Source organism: Quercus robur, chromosome 10 (assembly GCF_932294415.1).
Source record: "Quercus robur chromosome 10, dhQueRobu3.1, whole genome shotgun sequence".
NCBI classification, from domain to species: Eukaryota; Viridiplantae; Streptophyta; class Magnoliopsida; order Fagales; family Fagaceae; genus Quercus; species Quercus robur.
The window spans coordinates 45,361,795-45,383,180 of NC_065543.1; the positions used below are offsets into that span (position 1 = coordinate 45,361,795).

Here is a 21,386-nt window from a genome sequence, read left to right on the forward strand (position 1 = left end):
CTTTAACAAATTTTTCGAAGTCACAAGTGGGCAGATCATGTGCAAGAATGGAATAGAAGAATTCATGTATCTTGGAGTTACGCATGGTCATAATTTGTAAGTTCCACATGAAGTAGTATTAGATTTATTGTTAAAATTTTTGTACAAACTTCTATTTTATTACAATGGATTTGTTACCTTGAAGATTGACAGTTAATTCCCCTCAAGTTTTTATTGTGAAATGGATCATTTCATCTATTTTCATAGGTCATTATTGTCATGCCCCAAATCCAAAAGGCTCCAAAGCATGGGAAAGACATCTCAAAAGTACTTGTAGATTCTTCCTTTTTGACAATTCAATCAAAATAAATCATATCAAGTACCAACATCAAGAATTATTATAATAATTCCATTAAATATATTCCCAAAGTAAGTCAGAGCTCTATGCAATAATTACAAGGTTCATTGGCCACAAAAGAATGGAAGTCTGAATAAATACAATTACATATCATTAACGTGTCCCATCCGTGAAAATAAAGTCACAACCATTATAATATACAAAAGAATGAGTCAAGTCTACCCTATAATGTACATTATCTAAATATCTCTATTACAAAAGTTTAGCCTCCATAAGTAGTTAGTCTAACTACTGTTAGCCACCAAAGAGTTGTCTCAGAATGATCATTGCCTACTCTAAAAAAGTTTGTAAAATGATGGAATGAGACAGGGCCCAGTAAATAGCATAATTAATGAGGACGGGGGAAATGCAAGTTTCATAACGATGAACAGTTACAAAGCATGTTATAATTTGGGAATTTCCAAGTAAATTCTATGAAAACATTTCCAAAAATAATATGACAAGAATGAATAAATTCACACAGCACAAAGCTTCTCAAGATGCTCTCAGGAAATTACATATTATATATTCCTCAAAATATTTGAACATGAAACTATGTACTATACACTGTGAGCAATAACAACACCGTTCCAAATCAGAAAATCTAACCCAAGACCACATGACAATCGCCGGCACAAAGCCGAAACTCATTATCGACACAAAGCTAGAACTCATCGCCAACACAAAACCTAAACTAATCTACCAACACAAAGCCGGAACTCATTGCAAACACAAAGCCATAACTAATAAGCATCACAAAGACGAGTGCTAAGATACCAAGGTCACACAGACAATAGTATCTAACTGGGTAATCACATGTCACAGCCCAAGGGTAAAAATATAAAGAGCTCACAATTTATATGAAATCAAAACATAGTTCAATTTCAAGTAGATTCACAAATATCTTTGAAATATCCAAAATATTTACAAAGTTCTCAAAGCCTTCAAACTCATTTCTTGTCAAAAAGATTTTGTATCAATTTTCCCAAATATCAAAGCATCTTTAATTTTGCAAATAATGCAATAAGAAATAAAATTCATTCTCAAGAATTTAATCAACGATGCTAATCTTTTCCATGCTAACAAATCATGCATTTCCCCATATGCATAATATGATGCCATTTTCACAAATAATCACATATATTAAAGTTACAACATAAAGCTTTCTAGGAAAATATATTTTCCATAAACAATTTCCCAAAATGTGTTTAACCCAAAAATAATGTTTTATGCAACATGGTGATTTTCCAAAAATATCCCATTACAAAGCTACTTCCACTGCAACCCGCAAAAAACTTAACTCTCCAAGCTCCAAAGGAGATTAGCTAGAATCTTTTTCCTATGGAGTTTTGCGGTGATTTTGCCAAAAAAATGGTGGTGGAAGTGGTACCGGCAGGATAGTAAGGGAGTGTGAGAGAGGAGTGTTTGTGAGGAGAATGAAAAGGAAAGAAAGATGTAAAAGACCCTTGGTTGACTAGCCAAATAAGGAGAGATATTTATGAGTGAGTGGTGTGTGGCGGGGAAATAAGGGGTAGGTGGGTCATGTGTGGCTCTTTAAAAAAATTTGATCCCCCCCCCCCCTTTTTTTTTAAATAGTGGGCTGGGGCATTACATTCTTCCCCTCATAGTAAACTTAGATCTCTTTCCATTACTCACCTTATCCATATCAAATAAGAGTCACTACCTTGCAACAATTTCACTCTCTTTACTAGAGTTGGTTGAACTTTCAACTAGCCAAGTAGGCCTCTGAATGGCCTATTCAACCTCAACTCCCAACCTTTCTAAATCAATAAGGATTTTCCTCTAAGTGGTATGCAAAGCAGCTGAAAGAAAAAATAACTAGAGACTTTCTACTAAGTGCACCAATAATGACATAGCCTTGCGGAGATGATAGCTAATAATGTAATCATAGTACTTAAACAATTCAAATCATTTCATGGTCTCATGTATTGGCTCATTCTGGTCAAATAATTACTCTAAACTTTTATGATTCATACGAATATCATATCTCTCATACAAATCATATCTCCAAATTTTCAAACATACAAAACGGCAACCTACTTCAAGTCATGTGAGGAAATATTTCTCATAATTCTATATCCTACTAAGATCCAATGTAATTCCATTCTTAGACATCACATAACCTAACAACACTACTTGATTCAACAAAAATTTGCACTTCCACAGTTTAGTAAACAACTTATTTCTCTTAGAATAAATCAAAATATCATCAATGAACACAATGATAAAACAATCCCATTAATCATGAAATGCCATATTTCAAAAATTCATAAAGAAGGGCATTAGTTAATCCAAACAGCATCATTCATGTAATGACCATACCTAATCCAAAAGGCTGCCATTGGTATGTCCCAAATTTTCGACTAGTGGAAACCAGAACAAGATCAATCATAGAAATAATTGTGCTCTTTCCAACTAGTCAAACAAGTCATCAATGCAAGGCAAATGATATTTACTCTTAGTGGTAACTCAATTTAGATTATGGTAGTTGGTAACCTCATAGACCCATCATTCTCCCTAAATATGCATACAAGCATGACAAAAAGCCAACTGATCCATGCATAGGATAACATATAAAAATCATGCTTATCTAGCAACACCATTTATTTTTTTTTACCATTAACTCTCTACCCCCAAAAGATACAAGACTTAAGCACAAGATTATTCCATAAAATATCACCAATTGGGGTAGAAGCTAATAACTTAAAATCAAGTAGTTCCAATCTCTTATCACAACTTTTAGTAAGACACTAGAAACAAAATGATGTGTGGAACCAAGATCAAAAGAACTCTAGCATGTGTGGAGAACAAAGGAAGTATACCTGTCACCATTGTATCCGTGGCTTGAGCATCCGGAGTAGTCAAGGCGTACACTCTACCTTTTACTCTTTTCTCATCATCATTACCCTTAACAAACTGGGGTGTGGAAGAGGAACCCAAGACCTTGGTAGTTGGGCATTGCCTAGCAAAGTGTCCGGGTTTCTTACAAGTGTAGCACACCTTTACTCCTTCCATGCAAGTTTGACTGTCATGGGTTTTACCACAACGAATGCAAGGCCATTTCTTACCAAACTGAGGAGGGCTACCCTTGCCTTGCCCATAAGAATGATCCCCATTACCAAACTTTTTAAGGAATCCCTTCTTTGAATTTTGCCCCTGGCCCTCTCCATGTTGGGAACCAAAGGGTTCTTGCTTCTTTTCATCATTCTTGGAGACAAGGTTGCACTTAAAGTCTTCTTCAAGACTCATTGCCCGCTTCACAGTCTCAATAAAAGTATCCACTCCAAAGGCTATAATGAGGGGGAGAATCCTACCATTAAGGCATTCCCAAAACTTTTTCACCTTCTTGGGCTCATCCGGAATCAAGTAAGAAGCAAAGCGAGAGAGCTCAACAAACTTAGTGGCATATTCTTCCAAAGCCATAGTCCCCTGAACCAAATCAAAAAATTCTCTCGCCTTGCTGTCCCTCACTACATCGAGGAAATATGTCTCATTAAAAACTTCCTTAAACTTCTCCCAAGTAGTAGGAGTATTCTCTCCCAACTCTATCCTCAACAAACGTTTAGTACCTATCCACCATCTCTCAGCAGAACCTTGAAGAGCAAAAGTGGCATACACCACCTTCTTAGCATCTGTGCATTCAAGGGCTCTCAGTAATTTTTCCATCTTTAGCAGCCAATTCTCTAGTGCCATAGGATCAAGCTCCCCATTAAATGTTAGGGGTTTTTGCTTATGAAACTCCCCAAAAGAGCAACCCTCCTTACTACGTTCACGACCCTGGACAGCTCTAGCAATCCTAGCATAAATCCTGTCTGCCACCTCATCAATCTCACCACCATCAGGAGTGACAGATCTCTCACGCTCTCAACGTTGCCTATGGCCATGCTCTGGAGCTGCAGCCTCATCTACATGCCTTACTTAATATGCTTTCTCTTTAGGAGGCATAGTGTACAAAGGTACTTATACCTATACCCAAGAAACAAAGTAAGTAAATCACATGGCAACATAGAAGGTTAGCATAGAAAAGAAAGATAAAGATAAAGGAATAGTAGGTGGAAGCCGAAACAAAGGTACAGATTAAAGAATTCATCAATCCCTAATGCTCCGACTTAGATCAAAATCAATTCCTAATTTCAAAGTCTACAGAATCATAACCTAAGCTTTGATACCATAATTGTCACGCCTCAAACCCAAAAGGGTCCAAAGCATGGGAAAGACATCTAAAAGGTATCTGTAGATTTTTCTTTTTTGACAGTTCAATCCAAATAAATCATATTAAGTATCAACATCAAGAATTATTATAATAATTCTATTAAATATACCCCCAAAGCATGGGAAAGACATCTAAAAGGTATCTGTAGATTTTTCTTTTTTGACAGTTCAATCCAAATAAATCATATTAAGTACCAGCATCAAGAATTATTATAATAATTTTATTAAATATACCCCCAAAGTAAGTCAGAGTTTTATGCAATAATTACAAGGTCCATTGACCACAAAAGAATGGAGGTCTGAATAAATACAATTACATATCATTAACTTGTCCCATTCGTGGAAATAAAGTCACAACCACTATAATATATAAAAGAATGAGTCAAGTCTACTCTATAATGTACATCATCTAAATATCTCCATTACAAAAGTTCAGTCTCCATCAGTAGTTAGTCTAAATACTGTTAGCCACCAAAAAATTGTCTCAGAATGATCGTTGCCTACTTTGAAAAAGTTTGTAAAATGATAGAATAAGACAGAGACCAGTAAGTAATATAATTAATGGGGATGAGGGAAATACAAGTTTCATAACGATGAACGGTTTACAAAGCATGTTATAATTTAGGAATTTCCAAGTAAATTCTATGAAACCATTTCCAAAAATAATATGACAAGAATGAATAAATTGACACAGCACAAAGCTTCTCAAGATGCTCTCATGAAATTACATACTATATATTCCTCAAAATATCTCAACATGAAACTACGTATTATACACTATGAGCAATAATAACACCGTTCCAAACCAGAAAATCTAACCCAAGGCCACATAACAATCGCCGACACAAAGTCGGAACTAATCTGCCGGCACAAAGCCGAAAATGGTCGCCGACACAAAGCCGGAGCTAATAACCATCACAAAGATGGGTGCTAAGATACCAAGGTCACACAGACTATAGTATTTAGCTGGGTAATCACCGGGTAATCATATGTCACAGCCCAAGGGTAAAAACATAAAGAGCTCACAGTTTACATGAAATCAAAACACAGTTCAATTTCAAGTAGTTTCACAAAAACTTTTGAAATATTCAAAATATTCACAAAGTTCTCAAAGCCTTCAAACTCATTTCTTGTCAAGAAGATTTTGTATCTATTTTCCCAAATATCAAAACATCTTTAATTTTGCAAATAATGCAATAAGAAATAAAATCCATTCTCAAGAATTTAATCAATAATGCTAATCTTTTCCATGCTAACAAATCATGCATTTCCCCAAATGTATTGCCAAATATGATGCCATTTTCACAAATAATCACATATATTAAAGTTACAACATAGGAAAATATAGTTTCCATAAAAAATTTCCCAAAATGTGTTTAACCCAAAAATAATGCTTTATGCAACATGGTGATTTTCCAAAAATATCCAATTAAAAAGTTACTTACACTGCAACCCGCAAAAAGCTTAACTCTCCAAGCTGCAAAAGAGATTAGCTAGAACCTTTTTCCTATGGAGTTTTGCGGTGATCTTGCCAAAAAATGGTGGTGGAAGTGGTAAGCACCGGCGGGAGAGTAAGGCAGTGTGAGAGAGGAGTGTTTGTGAGGAGAATGAAAAGTAAAGAAAGATGTAAAAGACCCTTGGTTGACCGGCAAATAAGGAGAGATATTTGTGAATGTGTGGTGTGTGGTGGGGAAATAAGGGGTAGGTGGGTCACGTGTGGCTTCTTAAAAAATCTAATCCCCCTTTTTTTTTATATAGTGGGCTGCGGCGTTACATTCGTCCCCTCTTATAGAAATTTCATCCTCAAAATTGTACATAATAAACTTAAATCTCTTTCCATTATGCACCTTATCCATATCAAATAAGAGTCGCTGCCTTGCAACAATTTCATTCTCTTTACTAGAGTTGGTTGAACTTTCAAATAACCAAGTAGGCCTTTGAATGGCCTATGCAACCACAACTCCCAACCTTTCTAAATCAATAAGGATTTTCCTTTAAGTGGTATGCAAAGCAGCTAAAAAAAAAAAAATTCTAGAGACTTTCTAATGACATAGCCTTGCGGAGATGATAGTTAATAATGTAATCATAGTGCTTAAACAATTCAAATCATTTCATGATCTCATGTATAGCTCATTCTTGTCAAATAATTACTCTAAACTTTTATGATCCATACAAATATCATATCTCTCATACAAATCATGTCTACAAATTTTCAAACAAAACTACAACCTACTCCAAGTCATGTGGGGAAATATTTCTCATAATTCTATATCCTATTAAGATCCAATGTAATTCCATCCTTAGAGATCACATAACCTAACAACACTACTTTATTCAACCAAAATTCCCACTTCCATAGTTTAGTAAACAACTTATTTCTCTTAGAATAAATCAAAATATCATCAATGCACACAATGATAAAACAATCCCATTAATCATGAAATGCCATATTTCAAAAATTCATAAAGAAGGGCATTCGTTAATCCAAGCAGCATCATTCATGTAATGACCATACCTAATCCAAAAGGCTACCATTGGTATGTCCCAATTTTTTTACTAGTGGTAACCAGAACAAGATCAATCTTAGAAATACTTGTGCTCTTTGCAATTAGTTAAACAAGTCATCAACGCAAGGCAAATGATATTTACTCTTAGTGGTAACTCAGTTTAGATCATGGTAGTTGGTACATAACCTCATAGACCCATCATTCTCCCTAAATATGCATACAAGCATGACAAAAAGCCAACCGATCCATGCCTAGGATAACATATAAAAAATCAAGCTTATCTAGCAACACCATTTTTTTTTTTTTTTTTACCATTAACTCTCTACCCCCAAAAGATACAAGACTTAAGCACAAGATTATTCCATATAATATCACCAATTGGGGTAGAAGCTAATAACTTAAAATCAAGTAGTTCCAACCTCTTATCTCAACTTTTAGTAAGGCACTAGAAACAAAATGATGTGTGGAACCAAGACCAAAAGAACTCTAGCATGTGTGGAGAACAAAGGAAGTATACCTATCACCACTGTATCCATCGCCTGAGCATCCTGAGTAGACAAGGCATATACTCTACCTTTGACCCTCGTGGGTTTTACCACAATGAATGCAAGGCCATTTCTTACCAAACTGAGGAGGGCTACCCTTGCCTTACCCATTAGAATGATTCCCATTACCAAACTTTTTAAGGAATCCCTTCTTCAAATTTTGCCCCCGACCCTCTCCATGTTGGGAACCAAAGGGTTCTTGCTTCTTTTCATCATTCTTGGAGACAAGGTTGCACTTAAAGTCTTCTTCAAGACTTATTGCTCGCTTCACAGTCTTAGTAAAAGTATCCACTCCAAAGGCTATAATGAGGGGGCGAATCCTACCATTAAGGCCTTCTCGAAACTTTTTCACCTTCTTGGGCTCATTTGGAATCAAGTACGGAGCAAAGCTAGAGAGCTCAACAAACTTTGTGGCATATTCTTCCACAGTCATAGTCCCTTAAACCAAATCAGAAAATTCTCTTGCCTTTCTATCCCTCACTACATCGGGGAACTATGTCTCATTAAAAACTTCCTTAAACTTCTCCCAAGTAGTAGGAGTATTCTCTCCCAACTCTATCCTTAACAAACATTCAGTGCCTGTCCACCATCTCTCAGTAGAACCCTGAAGAGCAAAAATGGCATACACCACCTTCTGAGCATCTATGCATTCAATGGCTCTCAGTAATTTTTCCATCTTTAGTAGCCAATTCTCTGTTGCCATAGGATCAAGCTCCCCATTAAATGTTGGAGGGTTTTGCTTTTAGAACTCCCCAAAAGAGCAACCCTCCTTCCTACGTTCACGACCCTGGACAGCTCTAGCAATCCTAGCATAAATCATGTCTGTCACCTCATCAATCTCACCACCATCAGGAGTGACAAATCTCTCACGCTCTCGGCGTTGCCTATGGCTAGCATTGGAGCTACAGCCTCATCTACATGCCTTACTTTACGTGCTTTCTCTTTAGAAGGCATAGTGTACAAAGGTACTTATACCTATACCCAAGAAACAAAGCAAGTAAATCACAAGGCAACATAGAAGGTTAGCATAGAAAAGATAGATAAGGATAAAGGAATGGCATGTGGAAGTCGAAACAAAGGTACAGAATAAAGAATTCATCAATCCCTAATGCTTTGACTTAGATCAAAATCAATTCCTAATTTCAAAGTCTACAAAATCATAACCTAAGCTCTGTTACCATAACTGTCACGCCCCAAACCCAAAAGGGTCCAAAGCATGGGAAAGACATCTTAAAAGTACCTGTAGATTTTTCCTTTTTGACAATTCAATCCAAATAAATCATATCAAGTATCAATATCAATAATTATTATTATAATTCTATTAAATATACTCCCAAAGTAAGTCAGAGTTCTATGCAATAATTATAAGGTCCACTGGCCACAAAAGAATGGATGTCTGAATAAATACAATTACATATCATTAACTTGTCCTATCCGTGGAAATAAAGTCACAACCACTATAATATACAAAAGAATGAGTCAAGTCTACTCTATAATGTACATCATCTAAATATCTCCATTACAAAAGTTCAGCCTCAATCAATAGTTAGTCTAACTACTTTAGCCACCAAAAAGCAATCTCAGAATGATCGTTACCTACTTTGAAAAAGTTTGTAAAATAATGGAATGAGACAGAGCCCAGTAAGTAGCATAATTAATGGGGATGGGGGAAATACAAGTTTTATAACGATGAACAGTTTACAAAGCATGTTATAATTTGGGAATTTCCAAGTAAATTCTATGAAACCATTTCCAAAAATAATATGACAAGAATGAATAAATTGACATAGCACAAAGCTTCTCAAGATGCTCTCATGAAATTACATACTATATATTCCTCAAAATATCTCAATATGAAACTACATACTATACACTGTGAGCAATAACAACACCCTTCCCAACCAGTAAAACTAACCCAAGGCCACATGACAATCGCCAACACAAAGTCGGAACTAATCTACCGACACAAAGCCGGAACTCATCGTCGACACAAAGCTAGAACTCATCACCGACACAAATCTGGAACTAATTTGCCAACACAAAGCCGGAACTCATCGCGTACACAAAGTCGGAACTAATAATCATCACAAAGACGGGTCCTAAGATACCAATGTCACACAAACTATAATATCTAGTTGGGTAATCACATGTCACAACTCAAGGGTAAAAACATAAAGAGCTCACAGTTTAAATGAAATCAAAACACAGTTCAATTTCCAGTAGTTTCACAAAACCCTTTTTTATATCCAAAATATTCACAAAGTTCTCAAAGCCTTCAAACTCATTTTTTGTCAAGAAGATTTTGTATCAATTTTCCCAAATATCAAAGCATCTTTAATTTTGCAAATAATGCAATAAGGAATAAAATCCATTCTCATGAATTCAATCAACAATGATAATCTTTTCTATGCTAACAAATCATGCATTTCCCCATATGCATTGCCAAATATGATGCCATTTTCACAAATAATCACATATAAGTTACAACATAAAACTTTCTAGGAAAATATATTTTCCATAAACAATTTCCCAAAATGTGTTTAACCCAAAAATAATGCTTTATGCAACATGGTGATTTTCCAAAAATATCTCATTAAAAAGCTACTAACACTACAACTCGCAAAAAGTTTAACTCTCCAAGCTCCAAAGAAGATTAGCTAGAACCTTTTTCCTATGAAGTTTTCCAATGATCTTGCCAAAAAATGGTAGTGGAAGTGATGAGAAGTGGTACCGGCAAAAGAGTAAGGGAGTGTGAGAGAGGAGGGTTTGTGAGGAAAATGAAAAGGAAAGAAAGATGTAAAAGATCCTTGGTTGACCGGCCAAATAAGGAGAGATATTTGTGAGTGTGTGGTGTGTGGTGGGGAAATAAGGGGTAGGTGGTTCATTTGTGGCCCCTTAAAAAAATCTGATCCCTTTTTTTTTTTTTTTTTAAATAGTGGGCTGGGACGTTACAATTATTTTGGTGTATATGTGTGATGTTTGTGTGACGTTATTTAGTAAGTAAATTTAATTATTTAACTATATACTTCTAACAGTCTTTTTTTTTGTGTGGTTTCAAACTTCATTTTAATAGATAGGGCCTAACATGTGAATTTTTTTAAATGAGAGGTAAAGTAAAAGAGACAATGATTGAACTTAAAATATGAAGTATAATTAATCTAATTAATTATTTGACTAAGAATTTGTTAATTTTGTTACTACCCGAGCCTAAAACCCTAACAAACCATTTGTTTCGGCATTGTAACGTGGCCAGAAGCTACAGCAATATGGTTCGGTTTTGCATTCACATTGAGGACAGAGTATATCATACCAGGATCTATCATAAGCAGGTTATTTTATGGCTTGAAACTCGCTAATTTGACAAGAAGAGTACAGAACCTTATCTAAGGTGCTGGTCACTAGCTCGTGGGCAACGTGGATCCGCAGAAATAAAGGAGTTTGAAGGAGTTAGTGTTAATGCTTTATCCATTAATTCTGCATCCAAGTCTGAACCTATATGCTTTCAAAAAAAAAAGTCTGAACCTATATGTAGGCACAAAGAAGCTGGGTTGGTAGGAAAGGACAGTGAGTAACGAAAAATGATGCAAATCCAAATATAACCATTAAGCAGCAAACCCATATGAGATTGTTGCTAAAAAATCCTACAAATAAAGATGCACACCCAACCAATGATATGTGGTAACAGGGAGGCACATGACTACGATAAAATCCCATCGATGGTTTACTCTTTTGAGCACTAATAAGTAGTGGAAAATTGTGTCCCGTGACAGACTGAAATTAAGGGTCAGAATTGAATGCTATTTCTAATCATATATTTTTGTAACAGTCCAAATCTTCTGCTGAAATTAAGGGTCAGAATTGAATGCTATTTCTAACCATATACTCTTCTGCTGAAATTAAGGGTCAGAATTGAATGCTATTTCTAACCATATACTCTTGCAACAAAGTCCAACCTTTAGTAAATCTTCTGTTTTAACATCCATTCTATACTCTACCGATCAAAGTTTACCACAGATATTTAATTTATATTTAATTTTAAGCATTTTTTACTCCAACTTTTTAAAAAAAATAAAAGTTTCAATAACCCAAACCATCCCACTGGTCCTTCATTACCACCATCAGCTTTCGTTGGCGCCACCAGGAGTAGATCACCGACAACATCAACGGCCAACAGCCACCCATCACCGCAACACATCCCCTACTGTAACAAAATAGAAATGAAGGAAGAAAAAGATGTGTGAACACATAGGAAGAAAAGAGAGAGAAATTGAGAGAAAAGATAAGAAACTTTCTCTAATTCTTGTATTGAATGAATCTGTACACTTATTAGGCTTATATACATCTCTGAACCTAAATACCCAAAACAGAGTGCAACGGAATAACAGAAGAATAAGAGAAACTAAGGGAGCTAAGGGAGTTAGTTACAACACGTGTAGGAATTAGTTACAGCACACGTGTGATATAATCTGAGTTAAATAAACAACTAAGACTACATGCCATTTAGCTGCTCTTCTAAGTAGACTTGTAGCTTAGCTTGTTTGTGGTGTCGTTTTACTCTTCTTTTCATTCTTCTTATTCTCTGATCCTTTCTTCTTAATTATCTGATACTCCCCCTCAAGATGAGACTCAGAACTATGTATGTTTAATACATTCATCTTGGAAATTAAGAACTTCAGCTGCTGACTGCATAATGCCTTGGTAAACAGATCTGCTAGCTGTGTATGTGTGGGAGTGAAGAATAAACGAATCACCTTTTCTTATACCTTGTCTCTAACCAAATGGCAGTCTACTTCTATGTGTTTTGTACGTTCGTGGAAGACAGGGTTCTCACCAATATAGATTGCTGCCTGATTATCACAGAAAAGCATGCCCGGTTGTGGATGATCAACTTCAAAATCCTTTAATAGAGCCAACAGCCAACTCATTTCACAAACACTTAAGGCCATTGCCCTATACTCAGCTTCAGCTGAGGATCTAGAAACTATGGATTGTTTCTTAGACTTCCATGAAATCAATGAGTCTCCTAAAAACACACAAAATCCAGTAGTAGATCTTCTGGTATCTACACAAGAGGCCCAATCTGCATCCGTGTAAGCCTTCAAATGCAAATCTGACTTTGATGATAAGAGAATGCCTTGGCCAGGGCATCCTTTAATGTATTGCAACACCTTGTAGGCTGCATCAAGATGTGGCTTTCTAGGCTTAGCCATGAATTGGCTTAGTTTATGAACTGAATAGGTGATATCTGGTCTTGTTATGGTTAGGTAAAGTAGCCTTCCAACTAATCTCCTATAAACACCCGGATCAGTCAACAATTCTCCTTGAAATTTGCTTAGTTTTAAGTTTTGTTCCATTGGCACTTTGCTGGGTTTGCAACCTGTCATTCCAGCATCTTTAAGAACCCCTAATGCATACTTCCTTTGACATAATGAAATTCCTTTCTCTGATCTAGCAACCTCAAGACCAAGAAAGTATTTCAAACTACCAAGGTCTTTCAACTTGAATTCCTGATTCAAAGAAGTTTTAAGATCTTCAACTGCTTGAGCATCATTACTTGCAATTAGAATGTCATTAACATAAACAAGCAATGCTATGAAAGTCTAATTGCACTTCTTAGTGAACAAGGAGTAATCTGATTTGGATTGCTTGAAACCATATTTTAAAATGGTTGAAGAGAACTTGGAGTACCACTGTCTTGATGCTTGCTTGAGACCATACAAAGACTTGTTAAGCTTGCAAACTAGGTTCTCCCCCTTGCTGTGAAATCTCTGAGGTAACTGCATATAGACTTCTTCATGGAGATCACCATTAAGAAAGGCATTGTTCACATCAAGTTGGACCAAATGCCAACCTCTCACAGCAGAAATTGCAAGCAAAGTTTTGACAGTAGTGAGCTTAGCAACAGGTGAAAATGTATCAGTGAAGTCTAAGCCAGCTTGTTGAGTGAACCCTTTGGCAACAAGCCTGGCTTTGTATCTGTCCAAAGAGCCATCAGCATTGTATTTGACTCTATAGACCCATTTGCACCCAATGGCCCTTTTATGAGGAGGTAAAGGTGTAATGGACCAGGTCTGATTGGCCTCCAAAGCAGCAATTTCAGATGCCATAGCATCCTGCCAATTAGAATCTTTGATTGCCTCATGGTAAGATGTAGGTTCAGGAATGGCAGAGATGAGGGAGCAGAAATGTGCATAATTGGAGGTAATTTGGAAGAATTAAGGTAATGAGACAAGGGAAAGAGGATACCTGACTTGTTGGCAGAAAGGGAAGGTGGATTATCAGTAACAACTGTGCTGCATTTAAAATCAGTTAAGTATGCAGGTGGTTTAGAGATTCTGGATGACTTTCTTAAGGGAATAGAAGATGGAAGAGTAGAAGGAATGATAGGTTGGATAGATTGAGAAGGTGAAGGATTTGCAGAATTTGTAACAAGGAATTCTACAGAATCTTCAACAGGTAAGTCTGCAGAATTGTGAACAAGTGAATCTGCAGGAGCTGAAACTGAGATATCAGTAGGTAAAGTAGCTAAAGGAACATCATGATTGGAAAGAGTATCAGTGAGAGGAACCTGAGGGACATAAGAAGAAGTGCCAGAGGTTTCAAAATCAAAGAAAGAGGCAGGTGGTTCAGCTACTGAAGGAAAAAGGTGAGATAAAGGGATATTTGTGTTTGGAGAAAAAGAATGAGGCTGTGAAATGAAAGGAAATACAGTCTCAAGAAAATGAACATCCCTGGATATGAAAAATCTCTTGGAAGTCAAATCAAGTAATTTGTAACCCTTAACTCCAAACAGGTAACCAAGAAAGACACAAGGGGATGATCTAGGATCAAATTTTGATCTGTTATGGGATAAGGTGGAGGCAAAGCAAAGACAGCCAAATACCTTTAAATGAGTAAAAGAAGGAGGCTTTCCATAGAGTTTTTCAAAGGGAGTTTTCTAGTTCAGAATTTTAGAGGGTAATCTATTGATTATATGTACAGCAGTCAATACACAGTCACCCCAATAGCAAATAGGAACATTAGATTGAAATTTTAATGCCCTTGCAATGCTTAAAATGTGCTGGTGTTTCCTCTCCACAACTGAATTTTGTTGTGGAGTGGCAACACATGAATGTTGGTGAATGATGCCTTTGCTTGCATAAAAGTCTTTTAAGAAAAATTCAGGGGCATTATCAGTTCTAATGATCTTAATATTTGCATGAAATTGTGTATTTATCATGTTATAGAAAGAAATCAGCAAAGGTCTAGTTTCAGCGATTTCATAAGATAAATCCAAGTGGATCTTGTGGCATCATCCACAATGGTAAGAAAAAATTTGAATCCATCATGAGTGAGCTTGGCAAATGGTCCCCAAACATCACAATGGATCAAATCAAAAGCAGCATTTGAAATATGATTAAGAAAGGGAAATGGAAGCCTCTTCTGTTTTGCAATGGGACAAAGAACACAATTTTTATTGCTATGAAAATTTTGTACATCAGGTATATGACTGTGTAAGGCCTGAAACTTATTATCAGAGGCATGTTCTAACCTCATGTGCCAAAGGTAAGACTTGGTAACACTAGGAATGGACATAGAATCAGATACAGAATTGACAAAAGATTGAAAAACAGACTCAAGAGTTGAAGAATCTTCTGAAACAGATTTGCAAGAGGATGCAGTGTGCAGCAGATACAGATTGTCATGTAATTCACCCACTCCAATCGTTTTCCAACAAGGTCCTGTATAAAGCACAAATTTGACAGAAAAATGAAACAACATGAAAGTGTTTTGGTTAATTTGCTAATAGAAATCAGGTTGAAGGTGAAAGAGGGGACACACAGTACATTTTCAAGTTTCAAAGTTGAAGTAACCTAAATTGTACCTATATGTGTAACTGTGACCCTTTCACCATTAGGTAATTGAACAAATGTGGAAATGGAGCTAGTGATGTGTGTAAACAAAGATAAGGAATGCACTATGTGGTCTGTGGCTCCGGTATCAAGGATCCAAACATCAGTACCATAGGCATTCTTATTGACAGGATTAACAGCAAAAACTGAATGTTGCAAGTCTAAGGAAACAAAATCTGACCAAGTATTACACACATTACCTGAAAGAGCAGAATTAGCTGAGTGCAATGCATCATTGGCAGCACCAGATGTGGATGCATGATGAGAGCTAAGCATTGAGATTAACTGTTGATATTGTTCTGAAGTAAAGGGAAATGAATTGACCTGTTGATTGCCAGAATTGTTAGAATTGCCTTGATCATCTTCAGTCAAGACTTGATTGGCCATGGCCACTCTGCCCTTCTGCTTGTAACCTGGAGGATATCCTACCAATTTGTAGCATTTTCTACAACATGTCCAAGCTTGCCACAGTGACTACATACAGGCCTCCCTTTTGCATTGATTCCTTTAGTGCTCTTGTTGTATCCTGGATATGGAATCCCTTGATTGAATCCTTGATTCTTGACTGCAAGGGCAGTTGATTCAACAGAAGGAACAACAGTAAATCCTGAATACCTTTGCCTTTCCTCTTGAATCACCAGAGAAAATGCCTTATCAATGGAAGGACTAGGCTCCATCATGAGTATTTGTGTTTTCACTTGAGAATAGGAATCATTCAACCCGTTCAAGAATTGCATGAGAGAATCTTGATGCTGGAAGGTTGTGATCTTATCATTCACACCACAGGTGCACTTTCCACATGAACAACAAGGTGAAGGCCTGAAATTCAATAATTGATCCCAGGCAGCTTGAAGATCAGTGAAGAAACCTGTGACTGTAGCAGCACCTTGCATCATAGTTGAGATTTGTTTCTGAAGTTGAGAGATCCTAGGTCCATTTGCTTGAGAGAATCGTTTCTTGAGAGTATTCCACACTTCGAATGCAGTGTCTCTGTAAATTATACTGGCAGTGAGGTTAGGAGAAACTGAATTCAAGATCCAAGAGGAGATTATTGAATTGCATTTGGACCAGGCTTGCTTCTCTAATGGTGTGATCGCCATTGATGCATTAACAGTACCATCAACGAATCCAAGCTTGCTTTTGGTATCCAAAGCCATTCTCATTGCTCTGGACCACATAGGATAATTGTCCTCCGTTAATGGTTGAGTAACCAGAATCGCACCTGGTGTTTCACCATGATGCAAGAAAAATGGACTTCGTGGATCTTCCATCGGAGTCAGTTCTCGTTGAGAGGAGAAAACCTGAGTAGCCTGAGTAGCTTGAGTATTCGACGCCATTGAAGAAGGCTCGAGCTTTGATACCATGTAACAAAATAGAAATGAAGGAAGAAAAAGATGTGTGAACACACAGGAAGAAAAGAGAGAGAAATTGAGAGAAAAGATAAGAAACTTTCTCTAATTCTTGTATTGAATGAATTTGTACACTTATTAGACTTATATACATCTCTGAACCTAAATACCCAAAACAGAGTGCAACGGAATAACAGAAGAATAACAGAAACTAAGGGAGCTAAGGGAGTTAGTTACAACACGTGTAGGAATTAGTTACAGCACACGTGTGATATAATCTAAGTTAAATAAACAACTAAGACTACATGCCATTTAGCTGCTCTTCTAAGTAGATTTGTAGCTTAGCTTGTTTGTGGTGTCGTTTTACTCTTCTTTTCATTCTTCTTATTCTCTGATCCTTTCTTCTTAATTGTCTGATACCTACCGAAAATAATTTCAATTTTTTTTTTTTTAAACAAGCCCAACAGATCCCCCACCAATTGGAGAAAAGGAAATATGAGATTTAGGGTTTTGTGGGAATACGTACCGGTGATGGAACGTCATTTGTCAGGTTTACTGAAAGTCTTTCACTTTTGGTTTATTAGTATATGCTTTAATTCAAAGCATGTGTTAAAAACCCTTGAGAGAGTGTGAGAAGAAATCCAAAAAGATAAAAAGTGAAAAAAAGAGGAATGGTATCTGCCACTATCTCTCTATCTCTGTGTGTGTTGCTAGCATGTGCATGTGAGGCGTGTTACGGTCTCCTGTATGTGTGGGTGAGTGAGACTAACACTTCCTCATCAAGCCTCATATGTGAGTGTTACACGCACTCTCTTAGTTAACTTGCTGTTAACTTGTTCATTTAATTTGTGTCATGTACATGAGTCAAAAAGGAGATCAAAGTTACTCATGGGAACTAGGCCCGGTTACGTGTATTTTGTATCAATAAAGCAACACCTATATTGCTATCAATAAAAAATGTGAAGTTATAGCTAATAACCCCCCCCCCCCCCCCCAAAAAAAAAATCAAATAAAGAATTGTAGACATGACCGTGTATATTATAATTTTACATGGAGATTTTTGAAAAGAAAAAAAATGGAGAGAGATAGAGAGAGAGAGAGAGAGAGAGAGAGAGTAAGAAAGAGAGGCCTGAAAAAGAGAAATGAGTGAATTATACTAAAGATTTTTGGATCTTTTCTTGGATGATGATGATTGATATAGAATTTTCAATTTTCTGGTACATTGGATGAGGGACTCATGCTATAATATAAACACTTTATACTCATAAGTAATGAGTAATAAGGGTTTCAAAAATATGTGTTTTTTTTCTTTTAACGGAAGAATTGAATGTTCATTACAAGGATAAAGCTTCTTAGTTTTCCATTCAATTCAATACAGTTTGAGGTCTAAAACAATAATTTTGAATGAACCTTTTTATATTTGAAGATCACTTAATTAGTATTTAGTTAATGTTATATATTTCAATTTATATATAATAGTTACCATTTGTACTTTTTAATATGGCTAATTTATTTAATGGTAATTGGGTTGAAATTTTACTAATTCATAATTTTTTTGGGAAATGCTAAAGCTACTAGTAAAAATTTTCAAAACTAATATAGTAATGAATATAATTAGTAGCACTTCATCAAAATGAATAACAGTCAAAATAATAAATATGATTAATAGCACCTCATCAAAATGAATAATAGTCAAAATAATGAATATGAACCATGGAAAAGCTTAAAGCTAAGCTAAACAAGAGTGACTAAATAACTCGATTTTATCCGGATAAAACTGGTTTCTTTCTTTGTCTCCCCACTACCAGGGGTAAAACAAACACAAAATAAAACTAGCTTTCACCTATAAAAACAAGGGGAGAGAGAGAGAGAGAGAGAGAGAGAGAGAGTTTTAACACAAATCTGAAGCAAAATCAAACCTGAAAGAAACAGAGAAGAAGGTCCAACGCAGCAACAAAAAACATGAAAATTTTACTTTTTATGCTTTAAATAGAGAGAGTGGCAAAATTTCTAGCAATCAGTACCCAAAAAAGAGGTTTGAGATTTTATTTATTTATTTTTAATCTGCTAATTTTAATTTTGTTTTGTTGAGAAAGAAAGAGAGAATAAGTGATTTTCTAGCTTCTATGCGTAAAAGACTAAGTTTTACACTCTAAAACTCCCATAGAGAGAAAACCAATCATTAGTTATACATTAAACGAAGAAAAAAAATAATTCCCCCTTTTTTTATTTGTTTATAAGAGTGATTTCCGTCTTGTTATCTGCTTTATGTCATTTTGTATAGAAACATGGTGCTGATATGTAGATATTTTAGACATGCCTCTGTCCAGAAAGGAAAGGGAGGAACCTATAGAAACTCAAAATGCCTAGTGGTGTTTATCTGGAGAATTTGCAGCAATGCATTAATGGTGAAAGCTAGGAAGATGCTCTCTGAAGGCCTGTTACCCTTTGTAATGACAAGGATGAGACAATACATAGAACACTTGTTTTAGCATTGCGATGTGGCTACAGCAGTACGGTTTGATTGTGTATTAACATTAAGGACACAAACACAGTATATCATACCAGGATCTATCAAAAGCAGGTAATTTTTATGGCTTGAAACCGAGTAATTTGACAAGAAGAGTACAGAACCTTCTCTGAGGTGATGGTCACTAGCTTGTGGGCATTTTGGATAGACAGAAACAATGGAGTTTGAAGGCATTGATGTTAATGGTTTATCAATTTATAATTTTGCATCCAAGTCTGAATCTATATGCAAGTTGGCACAGAGAAGCTAGGTTGGTAGGAAAGGACAGTGAGTAGCCAAAAACGATTCAAATCCAGATATGAACATATTAAGCAGCAAACCCATATGTGCACCAATCAAATCAAGCGCAAAAGCAAGGTTGGAGCTAAACAATCTTACAAATAAAGATATACACCCAACGAAACCACACAATGCACATCAACCAATACAAGAAGTAAACACAATACATAACTGAACAAGCAGCAAAATCAAAATCCACAAACAGTACAGTACAGTAATTGGAAAATGTCCATTAAAAAAAAATTTTGAGGTATATTGTCACCTGTTCAGAGGAGGAGGAGATGAAAATGGCAGTGGAGAGGGAGGAGGCGGAGGAAGAAAGGTTGAAAAAATGGGTTTGGAATGAAATCTTCCAGGGGTTTTTCCTAGAAAAAATACCGTTAAGAGTTAAATCCAGCTAAGTAGGACTAGGTTTGCATGGATTAAAAGGGACGAAAGAGACTACGTAAATTGAAAACTTTTTCCAAAAAGATAAATTTTAAAAATAGATGAATATAATAAAGTGAAATTAACAACTTTTTTTTTACTAAAAGATAAAAGATTTTTTTTAATAAACAAAAGTTAAAAGAAAAAGGTAAAGATTAATTAGAGTAATAAAATAAAAGTTATGAATAGTAATAAAAGGTACGAATCTATAAAGATTTGTAAAAATAAAATAAATTGACTTTTAAGTCAATACCTATGCTCTCGTTTACAGAAAATAGGTCCCACACGCTGTTTGTGTCAGAGAAATCATTCTCCAAAGATTGACATGGTAAACAGTAGCCAGCTGTAGCCCCCAGTTTTACATCGTAAAATCACCAGCAACCAACCATCACCATCTCTGCCACCCAAACACCGCTGGTTCCAACCTCAACCCCATACCAACTACTTCGCCATTCGGATCTATTTAGATCCAAACCCAAAGTGCAACACCACCACCAGAAGCTGATCCCTAGCTTGCTGCATCGTCTCAATTGCAAACCAAATCATCCGCAACCTTCGTCGAAGCCCCAAAGAGAACCGCAATCCCACCGATGGTCACGATCCGGCACAGCACCACCACCAAGCCCATCGATCCGTGCTCGCAGAAGGCAACCTAATACAGCTCCATTTGAGTTACCCACCTTCTTTAGCTTGTGAAGATGATCCTAACCGACCCTTCTTAAAAACAAAACCTAGACCCCACCAAAAACAAAAAAAACCAACTCAGTTTTTTTGTCTAACCCAAAACCATCTACCAGTCCGACCGGAAAAAACCCAGCCGGTGGTGGCCGATGTGAGAGGCTTCGGAATGTGTTTAGGGCTTTTTGGCTGAGTGAGGATATCATTGTGCCTTGGATTTAATTAGATCCGGGTAAAGTAAGTTTTATGAGTACCAGGTTTGGGTTATGTTTACACGCTTTGGTCAGGGGCTATTTTTGGTATTTTATATTTATTCGGGGTATTTATTCTGTTAAATTTAGGAATATTTGCTCATAAAAATTGGTTTAAAGATCCAAGTATTGGCTTAGGAGATATTTAAAAAAAAAAAAAAAAAAAAAACAGTATTAAATAAACTTTAAATAGTTCAATTAACAAATGTGAAAGCAATGGCAGCAAGGAAAGCGGCAGAGTTCGCCCTTGAAGTTGGTTTTAATAAAGTGGTCTTGGAAGGTGTCTCAGTAATTGTTTACAAGGATCTCAAGAATAATTA

At 36.2% G+C, this 21,386-nt stretch overlaps 1 protein-coding gene across 1 annotated transcript; it reads right to left on the bottom strand.

Moving 5' to 3' along the window:
* Nucleotides 1-408: 408 nt before the first annotated feature.
* Nucleotides 409-21,128, bottom strand: LOC126703155 (uncharacterized). Its single transcript, XM_050402083.1, has 3 exons — nt 20,391-21,128; nt 19,974-20,076; nt 409-4,363 (listed from the first exon to the last, which is right to left on the bottom strand). The coding sequence occupies exon 3, from the start codon at nt 4,088-4,090 to the stop codon at nt 3,137-3,139; it is 954 nt and encodes a 317-aa protein (XP_050258040.1). The 5' UTR covers nt 4,091-4,363; nt 19,974-20,076; nt 20,391-21,128; the 3' UTR covers nt 409-3,136.
* Nucleotides 21,129-21,386: the final 258 nt, after the last annotated feature.

Bases quoted from the DNA above. Each gene is read 5' to 3' on its own strand.
- LOC126703155 (XM_050402083.1), bottom strand. From the start codon at position 4,090: ATGGCACTAGAGAATTGGCTGCTAAAGATGGAAAAATTACTGAGAGCC.